This window comes from Eretmochelys imbricata, chromosome 16 (genome assembly GCF_965152235.1).
Source record: "Eretmochelys imbricata isolate rEreImb1 chromosome 16, rEreImb1.hap1, whole genome shotgun sequence".
Classification (NCBI taxonomy): domain Eukaryota; kingdom Metazoa; phylum Chordata; order Testudines; family Cheloniidae; genus Eretmochelys; species Eretmochelys imbricata.
The window spans coordinates 15,859,724-15,874,964 of record NC_135587.1 but is presented as its reverse complement, the minus strand read 5'-3'; the positions used below and the strand labels follow the sequence as shown (position 1 = coordinate 15,874,964).

At 41.8% G+C, this 15,241-nt stretch overlaps 1 protein-coding gene across 23 annotated transcripts in view; it reads left to right on the top strand.

Annotated features, from left to right (window-relative positions):
* Positions 1–15,241, top strand: part of FNBP1 (formin binding protein 1) — a 162,190-nt gene that overhangs the window by 116,970 nt on the left and 29,979 nt on the right. For 11 of the 23 annotated variants that reach the window (XM_077835577.1, XM_077835597.1, XM_077835584.1 and 8 more), the window contains 4 exons: positions 1,807–1,935; positions 3,416–3,562; positions 12,135–12,332; positions 13,721–13,903. In XM_077835577.1, coding sequence (XP_077691703.1) covers positions 1,807–1,935; positions 3,416–3,562; positions 12,135–12,332; positions 13,721–13,903 — 657 coding nt within the window. The remainder of the gene's footprint in view (positions 1–1,806; positions 1,936–3,415; positions 3,563–12,134; positions 12,333–13,720; positions 13,904–15,241) is intronic. The other 12 variants (XM_077835591.1, XM_077835589.1, XM_077835587.1 and 9 more) reach the window with 3 other exon arrangements.

Below are 15,241 nucleotides of genomic sequence, written 5' to 3'. Positions count from 1 at the left end.
AAAAGAAATTGCAGAACTGAGTGAAATAAATAATTAGGTGATAGCTATGAGCTGGATGGATAGATGAGGAACAGGTTCATTTCTCTGCAAGAGGAGATCTGAAACCTTCTGGCACAATTTGTTACTTTCCATTTATCATGCGTAAAATGTTTCATGATTTGGTATTTTATGTGGATTTATTGTCAGGAAACTATTGTCTGCCTGGAACAGTTCACAGGATAACCCAATTCTGAACTGTTCTAATAGGATTGTTTTGGGAGAGAATGAGTGATCAAACCTGGCAGTATTTTAGGAATGAATCTTAAAATTCAAAACCTCCAAAAATATTCTCAGCTCTGCTCCAAGGGTTAGGTAAAAAGGGTCAGATTAGGAGCACGCCTGGATGCCTGAAGAGCTAGTGCAGTCAGGAGGGTGTAGGTGTACATGGCCAAATTCTGATCCCACTGAAATCAGTGACAAAACTCCCATCTACTTTTCTGAGAGCAGCATTTGGTCCAGGGACATGAAACTCTTTTTGGAACAGATGGGAGCATATACAGGTGAGGTGCGCTACATCGGAGCAGAACAGGCAACAATGCACCGGCTGAGAATAGAAACCAGGAGGAGAGTGAACAAGTGAACACAGGATAGGAGGCAAAGGCATATAGAGTGCGGAGTGAGAGAGGGAGGGAGGGATGCTGTGCAAAGGCGAACAGCGAGGAAGGAAAAGGCAGCTGAAATAAACAGATGGGGTAGATAGAGAGGAAAATAATATTGTGACAGAAGGCCTCAGGAAGGAGAATCTAAAAAGAGAGAGAGAGAGATCAGCAAATATGAAGAAAGGGGTCACTCAAGGAAGCGCATCTCTGTAAATGCGGAAGCACTGGGAAGAGCATGGTGGTATCACGTATGCAAAGGATTCCAGCATTGTGGTATTGGTTCTAGTGTGGGGAAGCAAAAAAATCTTTGCTGGCCAACAGGGAAGTAGATTGTTCAGAGGTGAGCAGAAAACATCTGAGCAGGCCTGGGGTGGAGTGGGAAGACTAGCCATATATGTCAAGAGAAGTTCAGAGATAAGGAAGAGAGTCCTGGATGAGCTACAGCTGTGACAGTCTTGTTATGGGAATAAGAGGATGATCACAGAATTCGAACATGTGCATGGAAAGAAATATTGGTGAGAATAGAAGAGATCAGCTGCCCAAACATAAACTGGAACATAGGAATTGGAGGAATAAACTGAGCAGTAAAATTACAGCTATGGTACAAGATTTCTTTCTCAGATAATAAAGAATGAAAATGAGTGGAGATGTTAGACCCGAAGGCATGTTTAGGCCATAATAACCATTATTTCCTTAGTCAAACTAAGAACACCATTCTAAAGAGTCTGGTATTGCAAGCTTTCCAAGTGCCTACCTCCCATGATTTCAATGAGATCTCAAAGCACAGAAGGTTCACGGGATTGGGCCCAACTATTCACAGGGTTTAGAAAAGGCAAGGTCCTGCAAAGTGCAGAGTAAATTCCTGGACGTCAAAAGTGAGAACATGAAAAGGAAAAATAAGGAATATGAGTTTTGGCAGTGCAAATTTGGAACAAATACTTGGAGCAGGTAAGATTTAATGGAGGAGGAGAATGAACAAAGAGAGACAGTAAAAATGGAAAGTATGCAAAGATCCAGCTGCTAATGTTTCCCCCAAAGTTTAGTGTGTGCTGAATAGTGGTAAATGCAGTAGGAATAAAATCGGAGTGGCTAAAACCATACCGTCCTGGTCTGGTACAACTTACCTCTAAATAGTGTAAAGTATAATGTTCCTTTGGCTTTTCCTCAGGCAAGACAGCAAGCACAAACACGACATCAAATGGCAGAAGACAGCAAAGGAGAATACTCATCCATTCTTCAGAAATTTAACCACGAGCAACGCGAACATTATCACACGCACATACCAAACATCTTCCAGGTGAGATCTCATAGTACTGACTTACAGCAGCCTGTGTTCTTGGTGTGGCTACATCGACTAGATGCATTACTATGCATTGGTAAGCCAGATTAATTCTGTGATACCGGTTCTCTGCTCTGCAGAAGCCACAGCACCGCATTAGCAGACACTGGACATGATGCAGCAACCCAGGATCTCTAAAAGAAGTAGTTGCTCTCTTTGGTGGGAGCAACAATTCCTTTGAATCCAAAGAGATGTTATGGAGCTCAGTCTACTAAACTCCCTCTGACCTCTGGGCTAGCTACCAGACTGATTGATAATGTGGGAGGTGGGAGACTGCTAGATGTTATGGCAGGAAGGGGCATGCCTGATGACATTATTCATAGTCTTGTTTTATTACACTCTACATCCTTGCAGCTGGGGAATGAGAGCATTGCTTGCAATGTTGAGGCACGAATCAACTGAGAGTATTGTCATCTATAAAACCTTACGCTCCTTTGTGACCTGTTTTCATACCTAGATTTCAAAGATGTTTAGATTTATACCACGTTCATGTTGGGCAATAGCTTAATGGATGTCAAAGAGGCAAGTGCTTACAGTTTGATTAAGTTGACTAAAAATGTCAGATGATGGCCAAGAAAGACATTGCAGAGAGAAAGTTAAAACTGCAGAGAGAAAGTTAAAACTACTGTGCTCTTTATTCATGGTCATTCAAGCCACTGTCTAGGATAAATTATTCCAAGGCATTTTGTGTTATTAAAAAAAGCAGCATCCCCAGGCCATGTATACCCTTCTTACAAGGCCTTTAGAGACCATAAAACTTTGGATCTGGTAAGCGCTGAATTGAACTTACATCCTTGGCTAAGCATAGTTTGGGTGCCTGTGCATTACCAGTGCTCCAGAAAATTCCCTTGCTTTGCTTTAAGTGTTAAAATAGCATTCAGAGAGCTGTTTTACTTTTAAAACAATGATACCAGTGTGTTCTTTCCTGCAGTTGTTTCATTTTTCTGTTGATCGTGGTTGGGTCGCAGTTTAACAGGAAAAAAATGAGTTGGGGGGGTGGTTCTCAGCAGTCAGTGTCCTATCAGGTCTTATGTTTCAACATGAAACATGCACCTTTGACACCTGGACACACACTGTGCCTCCTATTGTAATCCATCATAACAGGAATATACAACATCTGGTTTTCCTGTGTCCTAAACCAGAGGTCAATGGAACTGAAGATCCTTGGCGCTCTGTGCAGTGATCAATAGGGTGCCTATATTGAGATGCCCTGATGTAAACATTGTAACGTAATATGGAGATTACTCTGAGGCCGTCCTTTGATCGCCGATATTACTAAACCATACATTACATGAGAATAACTATCTTAATTTGCCTCCGTTTAAAATCTTATTTAAACAACTGATATAACAGGAGCTGTTTTGTTGCAGAAATTAAAATTAATTGAAACTGTGAAATAACTTTTGATGTTTGATCAAAGTGAAATGTAATGTTTCAGAAAATACAAGAGATGGAGGAAAGGAGGATAGTGAGGATAGGCGAATGCATGAAAACCTATGCAGAAGTGGACCGCCAGGTGATCCCAATAATTGGGAAGTGTCTGGACGGAATAACAAAGGCAGCAGAATCAATTGATCAGAAAAATGTAAGTGTTGAATGTGGTATCTTCTTCTTTCTCCTGTGTTCTTTATTATTTATTAGTTGTATAATAAAACCTAGGAGTGCAAGTCGGGAGCTAAAACCCTATTGTGCTAGGCACTGTACAGACACAGAACATAAAGATGGTCCCTGCTCCAAATTGCTTGCTCTGAAAACTGTTAAGAAAGAATTTGAAACACAAAACTTGCACCCAAATCCAGTTAGTGCACAGAAAAGGTGTTCCTTTATCACATGTTCAGTAAGGATAGCTTTAGTTCATGTTTTATTTTATGAAGGATAGTTGTTTTGTCTTGTTACAGAGAAAAATCTGTTCTTCTCACGGATGTATTTGTTTAGCAAATTAATCCATAGGGTCATTTGTCTTTTAAGAAGGAAACGTTTCTTTTACCAAATTTACTCCATTAACATGCATTCTATACATAAGCGTTTGGTTTGGCTGTATTTAGATAAGATGCTGTATTCTAAAGATGTGACTGTTAGGGCCTGTATACACTACACAGTATTGTCGACAAAAGTCAGCTTTCATCAGCAAAGCAGTGGAGGTGTACACACTGAAATGCTCTTCTCGCTGATGTAACTTCCCTGCTACACCGACAAAATAAAACCACCTTTACAAGAGGCATAGAGCTTTTTGCAACATAATTAGAGTGACACAGCGTCAGTGTAGAGACAGCGCTTGTTTATGTTGCCCTAATTGGCCTCCAGGAAGTGTCCCACACTGCCCATCGTGACCGCACTGGTCAGCAGTTTGAACTCCGCTGCCCTGAAGGTACACAGCCATGTGCTGCTCCCCCATTTAAATGCCTGGGAATTTTTGAACTTTTCACTTTCTGTTTGGATGGCATAGACTATTCACACAGCATCTTCCCAGGTGACCATGCTGGTTTTCTGCAACAGATGAGCTCCCACATGGAGTACACCAGAGCTGTTGGATCTGCTGGGTCTGTGGGGAGAGGAGGCTGTGCAGTTGCAGTTTTGCTCAAGTCGTAGGAACTTTGATATCTATGGGCAGATTGCTCATGGCATGCAGGACAAGGGACACAAAAGGGACATGCAGCAGTGCCATGCTATGATCAAGGAGCTGTGGCAGGCATACCAGAAGGCAAGGGAGCCAGCTGTTGTTTTGGTGCAGCACCAAAGACATGCTGCTTCTACAAGAAGCTGCATGCCATCCTTGGTGGTGACACTACCACCACCACCACCAAGAGCCCTATGGATACTTCAGGCTGGAGGCAGCAGCCAGTGGAGTCAACCCTGGGATGAAGTGGTGGATGAGGAAGTGGAGTTGGAGGAGTGTGTGGGACATGCAACAGAATTGTCCAGTGGCATGGCAAGCCAGGATCTATTTTTTCACTCTGGAGGGGTCTAGCCAGACCCAGCTCTCTGGCTCACATGAAGCAGGAGAGGCAAGCTTTGGTAAGCATACCTTTTGCTTTGGTACTGCACAGTGATAGGAGATTGAGTTCTCATTTACTTTGTTATATGATAGAGAAGAGATAAGGGATAAAAATTAACAACAAAGCCTAAGCAGCTACGCATTGGGAGCCCTGCGGAAAAGTTTGTTAATGTACACTGGGGTGTCTTGGGAATCCTCCGTAGGAAACTTTCGTGTAGGTACTCTGCAATCCTCTGCTGAAGGTTCCTTGGCAAAGCTTCTTTGTCTGTCCCCCCCGCTGTAGGAAATTTTGCCGTGCCAGCCGGCAATTATTTCTGCAGGGACCAAAGTGGCATATAGGTGAGCAACATACGGACCCGATCTGAAACTGCACGTATGCAGAGATGCACCCTTTCAGCCTGGGATACCCTCAGAAGTGAGGTATCGGGTTCGATTACCCAAGCCTTTGGAAAAAGGTGCCAATATTCAGAATACTCTCCCTAGGTGCATGTAGTGACTCTCTCTTCACAAACCATCCAGTTAATGAAAAACTCAGGCTGGACAGCCTGGAAAGGAGACTGGGTCAGGAGCGGATAATAGATGAACAAGAGTGGATTATAAAGCTACTGGAGGGCCAGATAGTAAGGCTCAAGTCCCCCATAGTGCTGCAGCCTGAGCACATCCATGCACGATTCCCTCTGCAGCTAATACAGAGTGCCATTCCATGTCCTTCCCAAGCTCCCCCAACACATTCCTTGTATGTTCCCCTTCCGTCGCAGTACCACTTGCACTCCACCCCGAGAGCCTAGTTTCATGATGAAAGCTGGAGTTGCACACAACTGGAGAGGCTTCATTGCCGTGTCCCCAGTTTGCCAAAAACATAATAATGTTTTATCCTTTAATTAAAGTATAGTCTTTGAAACAAAATGAGTCTTTATTTGTGTCATGCACATGGTAGTTGCTGCTAAAATTCAAATACAGTGGCTATAGGCAGGAACATTTGCTCACTACAATTAAAGCTCAGGAAACAAGCATTACAGGGGTCATTCAAGGCGGCAAGTAAACACTGTCTGTCTGAATGCATCAGATAAAAACACATTACTGGGCCTCATAGTCAAAATGCTCATTCAAAGCCTCCCTGATTCGAATAGCGCCCCCTTGAGCCCCTCTAATTGCCCTGGTATCTGACTGCTCAAAAGCAGCAGCCAGCCAATCCACCCCAGCACTCCACCCTTGGGGAAACTTTTCCCCCTTCATTTTGCAAATGTTATGCAGAGCACAGCAGGCTGCTATGACCATTGGAATATTTTCCTCATTGAGATCTAATCTGCCAAAAAGGCAGCACCAGCAACCTTTTAATCTGCCAAAGGTACATTCAGTGTTCATTTGTCACCTGCTGAGCCTGTTGTTGAAGCATTCCTTGCTACTGTCTAGGTTCCCAGTGTAAGGCTTCATGAGCCACAGGAGCAAGGAGTTGGCAGGGTGGGCATTGCACATCTCCCATTGGAATCTTCTGGTCTGGACAGAAAGTCCCAGTATGCAGATTTCTATACAGTCCAGTGTTCCTAAAGATGCGTATGTCATGAACTTTCCCTGACCAACCCAAATTGGTGTCAGTTTGGTCTGTGGCCAAAATTAGGATATGCGTGCCATCGATCACCCCACTGCCGTTAAGGAATCCCATTGCTGCAAAGCCATCAGTTATTTCCGGCACATTACCCAGAGTCTAGTCCTTTGTTGCAGGAGGCAATTAATGGCCCTGCAACTTGCACCACTGCAACCCCTATGGTGAACATTCCAACTCCAAACTGATATGCGACTGACTGGTAGCAGTCTGGATTTGCCAGCATCCACACAGTGATTGCCACTCACTTTTCCGCTGTGAGGGCAGCTCTCCTTCTGGTATCTTTGTGCCACAGGGCAGGGGCGAGCTCCACGCACAGTTCCAGGAAGATGGCTTTGCGCATCTGAAAGTTCTGAAACCACTGCTCGTCATCCCGTACATGCATTATGATGCTATACCATCACTCAGTGCTTGTTTCCCAAGCCCAGTACCAATAGTCCACCTTGTGCAGCTGCTCCATGAATGCCAGCTGTAATCTTGAATTCTTTCTTTCCATTGCACACAGCAGGGCAGGCACCACAGATTCACTTTGTATCCCTGCTCATGAAATACTGCAGGACCATCTGCGTTGTGTTCATAATGCTCATCACCAAACTAGTCAGCAGTTCAGGATCCATGCTTTCAGGCAGAGATGACGGGCACAGTTTACAGGGGCTATTCAAAAATGGTGCGAAACGAAGTCGGAAGCCCATGGAATGATGGGACGGAAATAACTGCATCATGAGATGGTGAGCATTCCTCCATGATGCACTGCAATCTGTTCCCAGCTCTCCCAGTGATAGAGGGTGGCTGGTTACACAGTGAGATAGCTACCCATGATGCAATGCCAGAGCACCAACTATGGATTGTTCTGTGGACATGGACAACTGATGTAATTAAAGCCGCATATGATCGTCAACTTAACTCTTTAGTGTAGACAAGGCCTTAGTAAATAGGTTTCAGCATCAGTTAGAAGATGAAGGGTATTATCACAGATAGATATTTAGTGGTCAATTCTTATGTGGCAGAAATGTTTGCTCTAGCTTTTCAACAGAACCACAAATCATACCGAACGTTGCAGAAATTTGTTTGTTCTAATTATTCTCATGATTATGGAAATGCTAAATTCTGAGTGTGGAGTTAGACAGCCTACCTGGATCTGGGCTGGATTCAGCTTTGAAAATGAGCCAACACAGATCAGATTCAGGCAAGGCTGAATGCATGGAGAACTGTTGATAGTATGTGGTTAAAGGAACACAAGCCAAGACTCAAAACCTGCCCTGGCAGGAAAAGAGCAACTCTGCTTTGTGTAAGTCAGACTGTGAGCTTTCATATGTAACCACTGCAGAGATAAGACAGGAGTTCTCAGATGCAAGAAACTTTGGCATTGTGTTCATCACAAGCACTAGTACAGTATTCCCAACCCCAAGTACAGGTCTCAAAAATCATGAGATTGTTAAAGATAATAAATGTGGGGTTCTTTTCATTTAGCTTTTGGTTTTGAGCCTTCTGGGTGCACTTGAGCCATGTTTTTTAGCTTTCTACATAACCCTGATGGCTAGAAATTTGGTGGTTGTTTTTTTAAAATGAAAGCTGATATTCTCGTGTAATAACGTAACTCCTGGAATTGGGGCTTTAAGTAAAATACCAAATATTGTGAGACACATGAAAAAAAATCAGAGGCATGATCAACACTGCCGTTTGTACCAAAGTATCTCAAATTAACTCTCGTTTGAATAATGTAGGGATCTTTAAGATTTTAATGCTTGTTCTTTTTGGCATTAAAAAGTTAAAGGCTGATAGCAAGGCCATGACTGGTGCTATTTTAGGAGTATTAAATAATACTTTGTACTTCTTTGGTGAACTTCATCTGAGGATCTCCTGGCTCTTTACCTAATTCAGTACATTTAGTATTACAAATATCTATAAAAATAATACTGTTCCATACAGCAACTATGAAGTCTACAATTTATAGTACTAAAATTGTGCTGTACATGTAGTAAATAAGAAGGTGGCACCCAGCATTGCAATGTATTTATTCTGCTGGAAACATAATTGGGTGAACTCCATAGGCAGCACCACAGTTGTGATTGCCTGGTGTGTAATACCGCTTGTATTGTGCCTTTGATCTTCAGAGGTCTGCACATACCTGACATGACTTGAGGAAGCCCACTGAGGGAGCTGTGTGAGAGCGGGGATTGGCAGCCCCAGTCTTCCCGTTCTGTGCATACTCCGTTAGATCCCATCTGTTCCTTTGGTATGTGTGTGCTCACACAGTGACAGTAATGATGCTACTATATCTGATGCTACTTTCTGCATCAAAATGTCACACCATCTCCTTTCCATCTGCCTACACGCTGATGACTGGGAAGTATTAAAAATGAAGAGCCATCATGGGCTAGAATTGCCAAAGTGGAGACATTAAAAATATGTTGCTATCAACATTTGCGTTAAGGAAACCTCAGTTACAGAGTGGCTAAGCCATTCATCATGTGGATTCTAGCAGGTGTGATAGAGGTGCTGCTTCATAATAAAATAAAAGTGCATGAATTCCTCTTCTTGCCATCCACTAATGGATTTTCAGAGACTATGTTCAAGAATCAAAGGAGCACAAAGCAGAACTGAATGTCCTTGTCTATGTATTTGTTCCCTAGCACTGAAATATATGTGGGGACTTCTCCTTGTGAGAGTTCTGGAAAACCATTTTTGTTCCACTTCATTATTCAGTATTAAGAACTGACAGGATATATTGGATATATTTAATATTCATTACACCTTAGCTGGAAAGAAAACTGAAAGACACTCTTGTCCACCTCCAAAGCTGCCAGTTTTTCAGGCTTAATTTATTTAGTTATTCCACTTGTTCAAAAGTAGTATACTTGCTAAGAATCAAATTCTGCCTTCTCCTCAGCTTGCAGAACTCCAGCTAAAATCAATGGGGAGGTACATGGATTTATCTGGGAATAGAATTTGTCTCTGTATTTTAAATATACTTATTAGGAGCATGCTGCTTTTTTCCATTCCTTTTCATAGTAACTCTAGTAATGCAGATGTCATTATTGCAAGGCTAAACCACAATGACTGTTAAGTGAACCTGTGTGGAATTTGCCTCTGCAGGCTCTGGCAATAGATGGGATTAATTTGTTATGGACTTCTGAGTTCCTGTTATGACATTCTTGCTGTCTGATACGCCGCATGAGCTAGTTATTTTTAGCTCCATTGTAATGGTAGGATGTTTTGACAACATGGAAGGAACATTATATAATTAAAAGAGAAGAAATGAAAGGTTCAGAAGGATGGAATAAAGCACAAGTATATAATGTAATCTGATTTTTTTTATCTCTTGCTACCCCCCCCCCCGGCTCTTGCTTTCATGCTTATAATTAAACATCCTTAGAATTAGGCGAGTTTTAATGTCAAGCTAAGATGAAACTAGTGAATAATAAGGGAAGGTGCTTCAGTACCGCCTTTAAGGTTTATGGGGGTGATTTTCACAGCACCTAATAGATTTATGAGCACAGATCTCATTAGCTTTCAATGGGACCCTTCCTCCTAAACCCCCCTTAGGTGATGTTGAAAATCTTGTATCTTGTCTTTGCTTAATTCAGGTCAGATATGTGCATATCATCCTGGGCTTCTTCCATATGTTCAAATGAATACAAACAAAAGCCACAAAAGGTGGTCAAAGCACCACCCTTCTCTTGGAAGTGCAGTGACATGGTAGTATTCTTAATATCCTTTGGCTAATGAGCCCTCTAGGGACTAAGGCACAATTTCTCTGATGACCTGAGAGAGAGAAAATATCCATATGGTATGAAATGAAGAGCTTCCTCCCTAGAAAAGCCAAGAGATTATATGTATATTAAGGAAGGATGATAGGAGAAAATTATGAATGGTCTCGGCCAAAGTTTGTTTGCATTGCACAAGCGATTAATATTTTGTACATGCTAGATTTTGTTTAAGTGACGTAGGGGCAGATTTACAGAACATCTCAGCTTCCATTTAGGCACCGGAATAAGTAGCCAGCGGATGTCCCGCACAGGATGCTGAGCACTCTGGCCAGATTTGGATGTGCTGAGAGAATTTTGAAAATCTGGCCCCATGTGCTTTATGAAAAGTAGGGTCCTTTAAAAATCACAGCCTGTGTGTTTGAAAAGCTGCTAGATTAAAATACGTTTCTGTAATTGCTGTGAGTCGCACATTAGCAATTAGAAGGTTTGCATCCAAAAATTTGCTGCATTTGTAGATCTACTGCACAAGAATGTTATGTATCATTACCGTTTTGGTTAGTTATTATCTGATAATAGATAGGTAAAATAATTGCATGCAATATGTGGCCAGTTTGTGAATGAGGTAATTGTCTACAGCCGGGGTTCTCAAACTTCATTGCACCGTGACCCCCTTCTGAAAACAAAAATTACTAAACGACCCCAGGAGGGGGAATGAAAGCCTAAGCCCGCCCAAGTCCCACCACCTCAGGTAGGGTATGGGGGGCAAAGCCCAAGCCCCTCTGGGCCAGGGTGGGGGTGGGCAAAGCCAAAGCCCCAGGGCTTCAGCCCAAGGCAGGGGGCCTGTAACCTGAGCCCCGACACCCACAGCTGAAGCCCTTGGGTGTCAGCTTCAGCCCCGGGCGGTGGGACTTGGGCTTCAGCCCCATACCCTAGCAAGTCTAAGCCAGTCCTGGCAACCCCATTAAAATGGGGTCGCAACCCACTTTGGGATCCCGACCCACAGTCTGAGAACCTCTGGTCTACAGAAATTCAATATGGACAGAAGGGTACACGGCTTTTCACAGCAGCAGAAGACCAATTAGCATTTAAGTTGGTTCTCCTTAAGACAGCAGCATTTATCAGAGCTTTTGATATCTGGCTTGCAATTGGAAGCATAGCAATTCTATAATGGAAGGTTTGTATTGCACAAGATTTTTTGTGGATGCCCATTAGTGAATCTGAGTGTATGCAAAAGGTGTTCTGAGTCACCTTATGCAAGCTGTCCATTCAAGCACTGGCGTTTTAATTTTTTCAAGGGAAATAAACAGGAATACTAATGAGCATTTACATAACACTTTTTATCTATGGACCTCAAAACACTTTATAAAAGTGATTAAGCATCATTTTACAACTGGGAAACTGAGGCACCGAAAAGTGAAGTGACTTGCCCAAGGTCATATATCAGCTCAGTGAGAGATCTGAGAAAAGAACTCAGATCTCTTGACTCCCATTTCAATGTCTTCTTCAGTGAGCCATGTTTCCTGTTTGATTTCTGATTGCATTTGGTGTTAGTGCTACATACTTCTTGTTTCTTTAGATGGTACTTAGTCCTTTGACCATTTAAAAATATTGGTGGTTAAAGAAGCAGTTGGTCTCAATGAGACCTTTGCATGCTGGACTCAGATGTTTTACGTAAGAATGATGGACTGGGTGCTAACAAACCCAGTAGCAATTAGGGTGGTTTTGTTAAGCTTCACTGTGACTAGGAGACTTTTTCCTCCACTACTCTTACACTGTTGTTCCGTTTACAGACCCTCTTTTTATTGGTTTGCAGCATATTTACAGATAGATTGTATTTGTGGCATTTCAGGATTCACAACTGGTAATAGAAGCCTTTAAATCAGGGTTTGAACCACCAGGAGATATTGACTTTGAAGACTTCACTCAGCCAATGAAACGCACTGTCTCGGAATCCAGCCTTTCAAATTCCAGATGGGATGGAAAATCTGAGCCCAAGCCTGGCAGCAAATCCAAAGGCAAATTGTGGCCATTCATCAAGAAAAATAAGGTACTGACTTTCAGACTTCATCTCAGTGTCCGTATGTTTGTAGCCTTTAATGGCTTTCTTGTTTAGTAATCCTGGCAATTAATTTAAGACTAAAAAAAACCTGAACTTTAGTTTCAGAAAACTAATAGCTGATGTCCTATTATGGTGTTTTGTTACAGTCTTATTTTGTTTTTTACTTTTAAGATATTTTTATTTCTATATAATTTCTTAAATTGTGTTGCTCTTTGTTTATTTATCCTTTTAGTTGTCTTTGCCATGGTCCATTTGCTTCTAATTCAGATCAGGGATTGTGTATGCTGTGCATGCTAATGAACTAACAGCGTCACTCCAGTGTTACTATTCTGACACTTCTCAAACTCTCCTCAGCTTTTTATTGGCGTTATCGTTTCGATCTGTACCATGGGTACAGCAGTTGGGGAAGCTGGGAGTGGGGAATGGCTGTAACTTGCTCTTTCACAGCACATCTAACTGAGCCTCTACAGTGCTGCTGATCTTTTTTTTTTTTTTTAAACTCACATGATCCTTTATATCCATTAAACTCTTCTCTCCATTGTCATATTTTACACCATGATGCATGGCAACATTTATCTGGGATTATCGGTGTGTATCAGGATGACTAGACAAATTCTGCTCTCAGTTACACCAGCACAAAACCAGAGAACTCCTTTGATGTAGCCTCATTCTCTGTTGCGCTTCTCCTTCCCTAGCCATTGACAGCGATTGCAAAGTGAGTACAGAGCACTAACAAATCAGAATGGTACAGTCGCTGATGTAAATGATGTCCTGAAACACAGGGCAAGAGAGACTCAAGCCCTCTGGTGCTTACACTCATGTAACCAACAGCAGAATCTGGCCTAACACCTCTCTCTTGTAAATTTGTAGTGTAATTTTAAAAAGATAAGTGTGGTGTGCATAGAGCAAGGTGACTTGAAAGCAGGAAGAATGAGGCTTGTTGTCTTCCAGCTAATAGAAACGCTACTGAGCACTAAGGTACCTTCCTAATTTGATTCATGTAAATTCAGGTGTTTGAAAGATCTATTAATGTGCATCATTCTGACCGGCCCACAGAACTAGCAAAGAGTAACCTATGGGAATAGAGTTTGCATGTAAGAGTCTGCATGAGCTTTCTGTCAAATTATTCCATCTTATTTTTTTGTTGCATTACTTACTACAATTCCTATTTTTATCACATTCTTCTTTTAACACAAATCTTGAACACTCTTTTCTCTCCCTCTTTTTTTTTGAACCATGGCTTTAAATATTTAATTATTTGTTTTTAATTGCTTTTCCTGGATTTTGAATATTGTTTTTGATGCTTATTTTCGTTTTGTGTTTTATCTTTTTATTTTGGTTTTTTATTCTATCACTTCTCCATCTCTTATACGTAGCTTATGTCCCTTTTAACATCCCCCCATCAGCCCCCTCCTCCTCCCCCTGCCTCTGCCTCACCCTCTGCTGTTCCCAACGGCCCCCAGTCTCCCAAGCAGCAAAAGGAACCCCTCTCCCATCGCTTCAACGAGTTCATGACCTCCAAACCCAAAATCCACTGCTTCAGGAGCCTAAAGCGCGGGGTAAGTTCTCCTCTGGATACCGCTTGCTGTCTGTCTTTCTTGCGCTTTTATTGCACGTTCTGTTATGTAAAATCTTGTTTTGTGAATGAAGCCATTGTGTTTTACCATAACATACAGACAGACCCAAGGAATCCAATCCTGTAAAGTCATTTGTAGTCAAAACCCCCACAACGAAACCACAAAAACAGATTCCTGTTTGAAATGAATGGTTCCTTTTGGACAGAGGATCACTTTCCTTTTCCAAAAGGTAGAAGGAGAGATGTAATATTAAATAACTCTTCACACAGAGACAAAATAAGTACCTCATTGAGTAGCACTAGGGCATAGAGAAGTTAAGTGAGAGTTTGTCCAAGATCTCACAGCCTGTGGAAGAGCTGGGAAAGAACACAGTTCTCCTGACTCCCACTCTGTTGGACCATATCTGACACCCCCAGATACAGAAGCATGAAGAATTGTAACACAGCATTTCTAGGTATGTCTTCTAGACGTTTCCCATTGAGCCTGCAGAATCTGTTGGATTCTGGGCTGACTTTCGCTCCCCATGACTGAGAAACGATGTGCACAATTTAGAACTCCATGCAGTATGTAAGAACTTTATACTTCTACACTCAGGGGGCTACAGGACACAAATAAGATCTCTTTTAAATAGCTCTGACAGAATGTGTCAGATGTTGCATTGTCTGTAATCTTTATTCACATGATTTCAGTGAACTGCTTGCAGGAGCCTGAGTCTGTATTTGTAAATTAATGTTTGGGATATTTATACTGAGCTAAAAATTATTCTCATTATAAGTCTTTGTATACACAGCTTCTGTAAATTTTTAAAACTTCACATTTAAGGCAGAATGTTTCTTCCTTTGAAAATTAAGACATGTCTGTTATTGTACCATGTTGTGCCATCAGTTTTTAAGCATGCTAAGAAGTGGATGGTACAGTATAGCCCTTGGTTATTCGGTAATTACGTAAGGATTATGTTCCTTTCTAAGCCTAATGGAACAGTATGGAAAGCAGCTATAACTGTTAGTTTTCAGTTTTTTTATAGCGAGCTGTCACAATAAGGAGAAAACTGGATATAAAGGGCCAAATTCTGCTCTCCACAGGGAATCCCATTGATAGTTTGATCCAGAAGATGTAGTTCAGTAAAACTGGGAATGATCTGTATAGAGAACTTTGTAATTATATGATGTTGAAGTGTTTGGAGAACTTCAGTGCAATCCGCATCCTAATCACTGGATCTGGTTACAAAGAGTAAATCATTTTAAAAAAAATTCTCTTAAGTAGCATATAAAAAAACAACATTACGCTCTGTCTGGGAACTGCCATCTTGACAAGTTTACA